Source organism: Monocercomonoides exilis (assembly GCF_001643675.1).
Source record: "Monocercomonoides exilis strain PA203 chromosome Unknown scaffold3-2548433, whole genome shotgun sequence".
Taxonomy (NCBI): domain Eukaryota; phylum Preaxostyla; order Oxymonadida; family Polymastigidae; genus Monocercomonoides; species Monocercomonoides exilis.
Window position 1 is genome coordinate 880,583 of NW_027150548.1, and position 11,804 is coordinate 892,386.

The window sequence follows — 11,804 nt, forward strand, 5'->3', positions numbered from 1 at the left end:
ATACAATATCACAGCTGCGTATATTTTCAATTTTGATGAATCGTCAATCTCATGTGGGAAATCATCGAACAAACTGGTTTTCAGCCTTCAAAATAAAACTCCTCCAGCTGTTCCAATACCTCCAAAAGTTTCGAATGCCACAATTTGTCTCTGCGTCTGAACTGACGGATCTTGATTGCTTTGTTTACTTCTTTGTCCTAAGAAAACACTCCCAAAAGAGTTTCGTACTCTATCATCATTTGATATCAGATATATTAATTCCTCTTCCGGGTGGATCACCTAGGAAATCTTCAAATTCATCATGATTAATTACTGGATTCCATTAATCGTAGAGAAAGTGAAACCTACAAATTCTCATCGTGCACTTTTATTAATGGATAATCATTCAACTCACAATGACGAAATTGTAATTGAAGCAGCTAAAAAAATTTCATCATTCGGAAAAAATTCCCACCAAATATAACACATTTGCTTCAGCCGTGTGACTCATGTGTTTTTTCTTGACTGAAATCCACTTTGAGTGACAAATTTGTTATTCCTTCTCCATTTTCTCTCCCTTCTTATCGAGCCCAACTTGCAGAAATTCTCCCCGAAGCCTTGGCTACAGCTTGTGTTCCATCAACAGTGAAGGCAGCATTCATTAAGACAGGAGTCTGGCCTGTTGCTGCAGCTCCCGTTCTCTCTCGCGTATCTGGAGCACCAATTGGAGCCTCTCCATTGAAAGAACATCTTCCTTCTTCGTCTCAAGATTGACGCGAAGAACTTTTCGGGAACTATTCTCCAACAAAAATTCAAAGAATCCCAGCTTCATCAAAAACATCAGATGTTTATTCTGCAGGAAAAACAAACTCAGCAAAATCAACTTCATCGAACATACCGACATGTTCTTTTCCATCTGAAGATCACGAATTAAATTCAACAACAATTATTGAAGATTTAGATAGCTTTGAATTGAAAAAACAACTTGAAGATGCTGAAAAGCATCTTGCATTTCTTCGATCCAAATATAAAGAAATTGAAAAAGCGAAAACTTCTTCGACTTCTTCGACTCCTTCAACATCAAAAACCAAGCATTCTCGTGAAAAATTAAACATTCTTTTGTCAAGCTCTTTTGCAAATGAAAATAAAAGAGAAATAAAACAGAAAAAGAAAAAGAAAAAGATTATCTTTGAAATTATCAACGATGATACAAGTGGAGAAAGCTACATTGATGAAAGAAGAAAACCGGAAAAGGAGAAGCCAATTCAAAGAGCAGTTTCACCATCTTTCAGCAAAAAAGAAATTGAATATCGCGAAAAGTATTATTCTTCGTTGTCATCGTAGTTTGTTTGTTTTATTTTTCATGGAAAAGTTTACAACTGCTGAAAGTGAAAATTAATGAAGAAGAATGAATAAGGAACTTTCTTAAAAATTGTTATTCTTGTTATGCAGGAAACTGATGTTGTTGAAGTATTTTTTCAAAAAAAACTTCGAAACCTTTTAATCTCAAACACTAAACAATAAAACTTCTTTATTTAATGATGTACTTGTCCTATTTTTTTTTTGCTCAACGATTAGAAATGAATAGTGACCATCAATCAAAATTTGAACTTTTAATACAATTTGTGGGAGCGGGTTTCGCATCAGGGTGCGGGTTAAGCACCCATGGTATTAATGTTCATTGTTCAATATTTTGCTAACAAATAAATTTTTCATTCAAATTATTTTTAATTTGATAACGATATATTATTTTGGATTGAAAATCATTGATTAAACATCGAAATTATTTTATATAAAATTGAAAAAAAAGTTGATAAATACAGAATTTCAATTAAAGAAAAAACCAATAAAATTATTTTGATTCAAATGTTGACAATTTGAAATGTATTTTTATTGAGAATATTTTTCTTTTATTTCAAGCCATTGTTATCTTTAATTTTGACTGAAATTGTTTAATCCTCTTCTTGTTCAGAAAATTGAAAACGTTAAATATATTTAGTCTCAAATAATGATGACGTTGAAAAAACATTTCGTTTTGAATGAATAAAACTGATTTCAAAAATTATGATTCTTAAAAGTGTTGGATTTTATATTTTTTTTATTCTTTTATATATTAAATAATTTTTATTTGTGTCAATCCCGATATAAATAAATGACGAAACATTTTGTGCAATAAAAAATAAATGATTTTTTATAATTCATTTAAATTATTGTTAGTTTTTTTCAATCATTTGACTGATCCTTTTTGAAATCAAACTTTCGTTTGAGTTTTGATCAAAATTTTTATCTCAATGGGATTATCAATAAAAATGAGGTATCATAGGAACACATATTGCAAATGATATTGCAATTGCTAAAATAAAATTTGATAAAAAAACCCATTGAGCAGAAATATACGATCAAAACTCGAACGAAAGTCTAAATTAAAAAAGGATCAGCCATTTTAAACTTGTTGCTCTTTTTTCTTAAATATTATCATTTAACATTTTTATTTTTAATTCAAATGAGCTCCAAACATTTAGTAAACAAATTCCAAAAAAAATTTTTACTTTTCTCTGAACTTGTCAAGAGTCAATGAGAAATTGTTTCTTATTCATTTTTTAAAAATCAGAAATCTCAAAATTCACCTTTTCCATAAATCCACATCTTGTCAAAACACACATCTCAAAAACTAACGAAGCGAATTTCAGTTTTGGTCCAAATTGAGGTAAACATGCTCAAACAACTTTCTCTCACAGTTTGTTTTCATGTTTGGAATGAACATCAAATATTCTGATCATCCCTCTCCGAACATGCCTTTCATCTCATTCACTTCCATTTCCCCTTCCTTTTCACACTCCTTGCTCTCTCTGCCTTCATCCTGCTCTTCACTGCTTTCCTCAAGAATGATTGCATCTGTCATCGTCACAACAAATGTCCCAGAAGGAAACAGCCCAACCAGCTCTTTCTTCACTTCAGTGAGTGTCGGTCTTTTCGATGGCTCTGCTGACAGACACGCATTCACCATATTCTTCAATCCACTCTCTTCAATCCCCCTCTCATCCGGCTTCTCTCCATCAGCAATCTTTTGCCCTGCCACTTCCCCTTCGTATTCTCCAAACGGGATCTCGAGTGTCACACACTCCCACAGCATCATCCCGATGGAGAATGCCACTGACTTCTCCGTTGCTCCCATCTTCCTGTTCATCACCAGCTCTGGCGCCTTCCACCTCAAACACTCCTTCCACTTGTCTTCATCATCCTCAAACGCTGATGAGGGCAGAGAATCTCTTTCATCATCATCATCATCCTCCTCACTTGCAGATGTCACAATGGTGGTTGATGAGATTGAGGATGAATCCGAATCATTAGATGACGAGGAGCAGTCGGATTGGAGCGCAATGCAGATCACCATGTGCTCCGAGAACAGCACAATGTGCGGACTCAGCTCTCGCAAAGAGGGAAGTTCGTCTTCCTCATCTTCAAGCGAGTGCAACGCTCCATTCGCCACCCAGAACAGCATCTGCGCTCCTGTCAGCTCCCTCTCCTTCAATGTGCCAATCGCCAGATCTTTCTTCTCATTCCTCCCATGAAGCAACATGAATAGCGAATCCCTCAGATCCACAATCAACTTTTCATAAGGTGATGAGCACGCCATTGCATCCACCAGATTCGACATGGACGATGTGGTTGGACACAGACTCTCTGTTCGAACAAACGTTGAATCTGAATCGGTTGTTGAAGTGGATGAGATGGATGGTGATGGTGTTCTGTTCCTAATCTCTTCTTCTTCATCTTTCTCCAGCATCCATTCTGGGATCTTGTCTGAATCTCTCCCCAAAATGTATTCAGTTGATCCACTTTCAGCCAAAAGATGCTCTGATGACTCCGAATGTCCCAAGTTTTTCTCATACACCCTCTTCTTAATTCTCTCATCGTTCTTCTTTTCTGCCTCCCTCTCTGCTCTTCTCCACTGCTCTTCTGGAGACATCTCTATCGTCACCATCTCAAATGCCTTTGGATCTTTTCTGATGTTGTCATTCACAATTTCTCTCATATCTTCAGCTTCATTCTTAACCTTCCTCCATCGAACAGCCAAAACAACAATTATTGTCAGCAAAATTATGAATATGAAGCATGCAATCACAATAACAATCCACCACGACTTCTTCTCATTTCCTCCTTCAACAATCCTTTCATCATCTTTTGGAGGAGTCATGCTTGCATTTTTCAGAATGAATGAATTTGTTGAAGAAGGAGATTCTGCATTCCCAAACAAAATATGAACACTCACCTCTATTTCATCATTACAACTTCTGATTAGATCTTTTCCCATACTCCCTTCAATTTCTCTTTCTGACAAAAACCTATTTGAGTCAAAATCAAAATGTTCAATCTCTTTCTCTTCTCCTTTCCTCTTCACAACTGAGAATGACAGATTGCATGGAATAAGAAGCAATCCTTTGAATGTCAGCTTCATTCTATCTGTCTCTTCTTTTGCTTCCACACTCTCCAGCACAGGAATGAAGAATGATGAATCCCTTTCTGAAACAATCCCTTCAAAACTGCACCCATCATTCAACATCCAAAGTGATGTGTTTCTTTCCCATCCATCTCCTCCTTTCAAACTCATCACATTCAATGTTCCTGAATCTGAACAGATGATATTTCTTCTCAATGATGGATATCCTTCAATAGTTGGATAGTTATTCAAAAACTCTCCTTTCTCAATTATCACACTTCCTCCACTCATTGTTATTCCACCTTCTGGTGAATTCGAGATTGTTGAATCTTTCACTATCACAGAACTCTTCACAACATCAACAAGAGAACCATCCCATCTGCACATCTCTTCTTCTGTATTTGAATTCTTTTCATTTCTTTCCTTTGAATTTCCATCAAAAATGCAACTGTCCATTTTCACATCCAAGCAATCCTCCAGCTTTATCAACTCCCCTTTTGTGGTCTTTGTGGTTGTTTCTCCCATTGTGCAATTTGTCAACTGAATTGTCTTTTTCATTGACAAGCAAGATATTAATGATTCTTCATTTCCTTCAGCTGTGATATTTTCAGCAAGCAGTCTATCAATTTTCAATTGTCCACATTCATTTATATCAATCAGAGAAGTTTCTATTGTCGAATGGCAAATCGTTAATGAATCAATCACTGATGGAAGTTGAGAAGAAAGATGAAATGCAGATTCTTGAAGAATGAGATTTGATATTGTGCATTCCACAAGTTGTAATTCTCCTTTTTCCATATTAATAATGTGAAATTGAATGTTTGCAAATTCTGAATTAATTCCTTCCATCAGTTGTTTTGTTATGAATGAACAATTCATCATTTCAAGGATTCCTCCTTCTGGTGATATCAATGATTCATGTTGAGTAATGAAATTCGAATCAAACACAAAGCTTACTCTCAGCAATGAGACTGTTCCTGTTGTTATCACCAATGCCTTTCTTGTTCTTTTAATCCCTGATTTCACTTCAACTTCACACATCTCTCTGCTCTTCGAGCTCAAGCTCATTTCCTTCAGATTTATCTCTTCTTCAATCACACTTTCTTCAACAATGAACATTTGACTTATGAAATCAGAAGTCATATGTATCAGCCCATGATTAATTGAATAACAAGGAAGCATGTTTGTTCCACATCTCCTCCCATTCAAACCATTCAAGCTGCTCACAATGATCGTATCACTCTGATGAATCGTCACAAAATCAATCAGATCTGTATCTTCTTTGTGTTCGCAACTATCAATTCCATATATCGCATTAATTCGTGAATAGTGGCCTTCTCGAAGATCAAATTGAAATTGGGTTTCATTGATCTGTGATGTGATGTTGAAACATTCAATGAAAACATCATTCCCCACTTTTGCTGTATTTTCATTGAATTTCATTCCCACAAATGTGAAATTCAATTCTCCTCGTTCCTTTGTTGTCAAATACACTCCTCCTCCTCTCCCTGAACTAAGACTGCAGCTGCAATGGCTAATTGTCGAGTCAATCATCTTCATCGATCCAGACGATCCCAATGTGAAGTATATTGCACCTCCTTTTTCACTTTTTTCTGCTTTGTCTTCTGTAATGTTGCTCTCCTTTACAACCAAATCAATCTTTTTCTCACTCTTTGATTCCAAAACGCTTGCTCCATTGTCACTTCTCTTCACCCCTGAAAATGATGAATTATCAATGTTGAGATTCATTTCCTCTCCTCCTTCATTAATCTTTGTTGTTGATTCAGGTCCTTTGATCAGAAGAAGGCATCCGCCTCTTTCATTCAACAATTTCACTCGAACATCCATCAAATGGACTGAAACTCCAGCATCATGAATGCCAAATATACTGTTTCCAACATTGCATGATTCAATTGACAAATCGTTCACTTCCACACTGCCTCCAATCGCATCCACAAATACACAATCAAATCCATTGTTCACTCCTGCTTCAGAATAGAATGAACATCCACTTATCACCAAATCTCCATTTTTATTTGAAATTATCGTTTTGGCTGAGTTGTTAAATCCAGATGTCAGTTGTAATTGGATATTTGTCAATTCAAGATGAATATTATTTCCCATGAAATATTCCAGTTGACTTCCAATTGCTTTTTCAAAATTCAATTTGGCTTTTGTAGCCTCTTCTCCCATTGAAGAAGCCTTTTTGATTTGATAATTGGACATGTTATATGAATTTCGAATAGCAGTTGATCCTTCAATCTGAATTGTTTTCATATCATCTCCCGTTTCCATATTTTTCATCCCTTTCCACATTGTTTGACATGGCTCTTCCTCACTTCCACATCTTGCAACATCAAATCCTTCTGATGAGATAAATATCTCAAATGAGCTGAATGGTATCAAAAACATGAACAAATCCTTTTCTTGATTGTTATCACTTCCAACAAACAAATTGTCATCATTTATCATTGATGAATAATCGAAGGCAAATGACTCATTTGTCACAGAAGAATTAAAATCCTTTCCCAAAATGAACGCATTCTTTCCATTGGATGCTTTGTTGTTCTCAAATGTTACGCCAGTATCAAAAATAAATGGATTTTCATTCAAACAATTTTCACAATCCAAATACAGAAATCCACCTTTTCCATTTCTTGATGAAAGTGAGCAAGATGATGCATTTGTTGATTTAATCACCAGTTCTTCATTTCCTTTTAATGTCACTTTTGCAACACCTCCTTCTCCACTGCTTCCAGCGTTCACAATATTTGAAAAGTTGTTGTTTTCAAACAAAACAGAAGAAGTTATCACCAATGGAGATATGACAAACGAACAATCTGCCAATCTGCATCCTTTCAGTGTGCAACTTCCAGTGGTTGTTGTTATCAACGAGTATTGAACCATATCTGTTGATGATTGAATCTCAAATAAACAGGTTTCAAGTTGAAGAACTCCACTCGATGAGATCAGTGTATTCATATTTGGCTCAAATTGACTTGGAATCTGCAATTTCAATGATAGCAAGCTGAGTGATACTGTTGATGAAATAACAGATGAAGATGATGGTGAAGAATTCCCTTTGATTCTTTCATTAAACTGAATTGGCTTGTGCTTGGTTTCATCTCCTTCATTCACACACCCATCAATCACAAGTGCATCTGCGAAAGAAAATATATCTTCAATTGTCCCTTCATCCCTCACTTTCACTTTCCTTTCTCCAACTGCTCCACTTCTGTCAATGTGGTCAATTCCACTTTTCATAGATTCACACGGGAATATTTCACTTCCACATCCCAATGTGTCATGTCCACCAGTCGATACAGACACGACCATCCACTTCAAAGAAACAAGAAACACTCGCAGATCCATTTCCCCGTAAATCTCATCTTCTCCAACAAATGCATTTCCATCATTAGAATATCCTGAGCAATCAAATGCAAAACGCTCCGTATTCACACTGTTCACCAGATTCCCACTCTTCACAAACATATTCTTCCCTATCGTTGCTGAACATCCTGAAAACGATATCGATGAAAGCTGAAATCCTTCTTCATTTGAACTGCAATCCAGATATATCCCTCCTCCTTTTCCTCCCTCACTCAAATTCTCACAAACACAGCCAGTAAATGAACTCTCTTGAATTGTCATATATCCTCCATTCTTCAGAAAGATCTTCAGTGCTCCTCCTTCTTCACTCTTCTCCGACAATGCCCCGTCAAATCTGCTTCCATTTATCATCATCCCAACTTCCATGCTCCCTCCAATCACGGCTGCCTCTTCACCTCCATCAATCTCCAATCTTTCCATTGCACAATTCAACAATTTCACTTTGTATTCCTGATCGTTCACATTAGCTGATGAAAGTGAAAATGAAAATAGCGAGACTGTTGATTTCACATCTGATATCGTGACTGAGTTGAGTTCAACCATCTTCCCTGTTGATTTAATCAAGAAAAATCCAATTGTATTTTCCTTTCCTCCAACAACATTCATCGCACAATTCTTCAAGTGCAATTCGCCATTTTGAGTGCTCGATTCAATCACTGCTGAGATTGTTCTGCTGAAACTCGATGGAACAACAATCCCAATGAACTGTATTTCTGTCAGTGATTCTGATTTCAGAATACATTCGTCAGATCCACTCGCTTCTCTTTGGCATTCGATATTTACAACAACTTCCTGTTTTGCCTTTATACACATTCCTGCCACATCCACACATCCAGTCATCAATGTGTTTGAAATAACAATAATCTCCTCTTTAACATTCAGTGTTCTCTTCAAATGCCCCATTCCATAATTCACATTCAAACATGGTGCCTTTTCTATTCCACAATACACCTCCTCAACACCAGATATTCCATCCACAAATATTGTATCATCAAAGAAACCGTCAAAGAATATAAACAAATCGACATTCCAATCGCCAAATGCTTCTGTTCTGTCATGTCCAACAGCCGAATTGTCTTTCTGAGTGATGTTTCCCATGAAGGCGAACAAGGGCTCTTTCACAGAAGCGACAAGGGATCCACACACAAAATACACATCTCTTCCGACACTCGCCTTGTTGGCTGAAAACACCACATTGGTGATGGAAAAGGAGGATTCTGACACTTGTGAGCCTTCATTGAACTCGATCATGAGAGCACCGCCTCTTCCTCCAGAACTTGTATCCTCGCTCACACAGCAGGTGGAGAAGGTGGTGTCACTCACCGAAAACGAATTGGCAGAGGCAGACGAGGCGAATGAGATGCACCCGCCATTGGTGGCAGTCTGTTGGTTTTGTGGAGCTGAGTTGATGCTGGTGATGGTGCAGTTGGTGAGGGAGAGGGAGAGGGCAGGGGAGGTGGCAGAGGAGAGGACACAGCTGGTGGGGGTGGCAGTGGAGGTGATGTGGGTGATGCTGGAGGAGTTGAGGGTGAGGGGATTTGTGAGGGAGGTGAGGTGGAAGATGCTTTGACTGTTGAGGGTGAGACTGGTGATTGCTGTGTGGTTGAGGGCGAGGGAGCCAGCAGTGAGGAAGAAGAGGGGTGTTTTTATTGTTATGGAGGTTGTTCCGGTGATGGTGGTTGTGTTGAGGTTGAGGGAAGGGGAGTTTTGGGAGAGGTGGAAGAGGATGGGGGTGATTTGATTTGTGGAGTTGTGGGCGAGGGCGAGGGCAGAGACTGTGAGGGAGCCCTGGGTCTGTTGGAAGAGGGCAGACGAGGCAGATGGATCTGGTGAAGAAAATGTTGATATTGATGAAAATGAGGAAAGAGATGATGCTGATTGTGATGACTGCGAATATGAGTTTGATGGTTGGGGAATGCCACTGGAGGCGATGGTGGTGGCAGTTGTGCCACTTCCAGTGATTTTAGTGTCAACTGCACTGAAAGTGAGTGTTTGAGTGGGTGCAAATGTTGAGGTGAGGAGCGTGAGGGAGGCGTCTTGGAGGAGGGAAATGAAGCCGGTGAGGGCATACTCGATAGTGGCACATGGGCTTAGGCGTGTTTTTCCGCAACCATCAACATCATTTCCGCTGTTGGCAACGATTTTGTTCTGGGCGATGAGGGGGAGCCAGCCATTGTACACAGCGTTATCAGCTGTTCCATTATAATACACTCTTTTAGTTGGAGTTGTTGAGCCACAATTCTCAAACGGAGATTGAGTAATGGCATTACCATTGAAAAATACGTCGTTTCCTCTGCCATTAGTTGCAGTGTTGCCATCGAAGAAGCAGAATGTGATGAATTTCATTTCATTCATCCAGTTATATGTTGCATAACAGTAAATGGCAGCGCCTCCATATTTGACAGAGGCAGTTAATTTGTTGTTTATAAACTGGCAATCATTTACAATAAATTGACTTGGCTTATTGCTTGGAGGATATGAAAATGTCAGAGAACCAGCAGAATTACCACCAGAATTTGCAATGCACTTGCATTTGGAAAACAGGAATTGAGCATCTGAGGGCATGCTATAGAGGGAAAAGTACCAACCAGTTCCGCACCAATCTGTTATTTTACAACTTTCGACTCTGTTTTCTGAGAATGTCCAAACAGAATTAGGTTGATTGCAATACAAATAAGCAGTTCCTGCATGAGCAGCTGAACAGCTTGTGAAATTGGATTTTGCGATATCAACTTTTAACAAATAATCACAACATAAAGCTCCTCCATGATCACTTGTTGTACATTTGTGAAATGAGCAAGAAGTGATTGTGAGATTTGCATTTGTACAAGAAACACAAAGTGCACCTCCTGCAGAAGATCCACCATTTGAATCGTTCCATTCACACCATTCAAAGCGATGACTGTTTTGATCGAATGAAGTAAGTCTTCCAGGTGATTTTCTGTGAGTTTCATTTCCTACATATACAACAGCAGCATTTGGTGAAGAGCGTGTTTGGCTGAGAAAAGAAGCGTTGAAGGCAGAGAGAGAGGTGGAGGGGCTGTTGAGGGAAGGGAGGACGGCACCATCGATGGGGTTGTGGGTGTGGAGGAAGATGGTTGAGTGGATAGAGAGGGATGAGTGAAGAGAGAAGGAGGGGGTTGAATTGGCGTTGGTGGAAGTGGAAGTGGAAGAAGAGGAAGAAGTGGTTGAGATGAATGAATTGAGTGAGTGGGAGGGAAGGGATGGAAGGGATGGATGGGATTGGGGAGATGAGATGTTGGAGAAGAGGGTGTTTGAGAGATGGAGATGGAGGTGGATTTGGAGGTGGGGATGGGATTGGTGATGGATATGGAGAGGGGAAGGGGAAGGGGAAGAGGAAATCGAATGAGAAAGGGAAGGGGAAGGGGAAGAAAAAGAAGAGGATGAGGATGAGGATGAGAAAGATGAAGGAGAAGGGGATGGGTTAGAGAGGGAAGAAGGAGAAAAAAGGAAAGGCTGGACGAGGGAGACGAAAGAGGAGAATGAGGAGTGGGAGATGGAGAAGGAGGCAGGGATTGGGGAGTGGGTATCTGAGAGGAGATTGTTTGAGGTGGAGAAGAGGGGGAAGGAGAGGATGGCAGGTTGGTGGGTGGTGAGGGAGAAGTTTGTGAGGGCGAGGGAGGCATGGGCAGAGAGGAAAAGTGGAGATTTTGCTGCTTGGTTGACTTGGCAAGTGGAGGAGCAGATGGTGGCAGATGAGTGGTGTTGGACCGTGAGGAGTGGACAGTCACCGAGAGGGATGATGTTGAGTTGGGTCACACACAAGGAGGTGTTGATGATTTTTAAACTTGTTTGAATGCTGCAAATGTGATTGTCAGATGGTTTTATAACTTTTTCCAATGAATTGTTAAAATCAAAGTTGTAATCGTGATTTTTATCTGCAATGCTGATCTTGCCTTCCTGCATCTCCTCGTTCCATTTTTGTTGAAATTGCCTTTCTGCAATGCCTTCTCCATAATAGCAGTTAGAAACT

General features: G+C 39.0%; 2 protein-coding genes across 2 annotated transcripts; one reads left to right on the plus strand and one right to left on the minus strand.

Moving 5' to 3' along the window:
• Positions 1-2,454: 2,454 nt before the first annotated feature.
• MONOS_5253fu5254 (uncharacterized protein) lies at positions 2,455-10,375 on the minus strand (the record flags this gene model as incomplete). Its single annotated transcript, XM_067875384.1, has 1 exon — positions 2,455-10,375. The coding sequence occupies one exon, from the start codon at positions 10,373-10,375 to the stop codon at positions 2,756-2,758; it is 7,620 nt and encodes a 2,539-aa protein (XP_067735174.1). The 3' UTR covers positions 2,455-2,755.
• Positions 10,376-11,034: 659 nt separating this feature from the next.
• Positions 11,035-11,627, plus strand: MONOS_16953 (uncharacterized protein; the record flags this gene model as incomplete). Its single annotated transcript, XM_067869830.1, has 2 exons — positions 11,035-11,254; positions 11,308-11,627. The coding sequence occupies 2 exons, from the start codon at positions 11,035-11,037 to the stop codon at positions 11,625-11,627; spliced, it is 540 nt and encodes a 179-aa protein (XP_067735175.1).
• Positions 11,628-11,804: the final 177 nt, after the last annotated feature.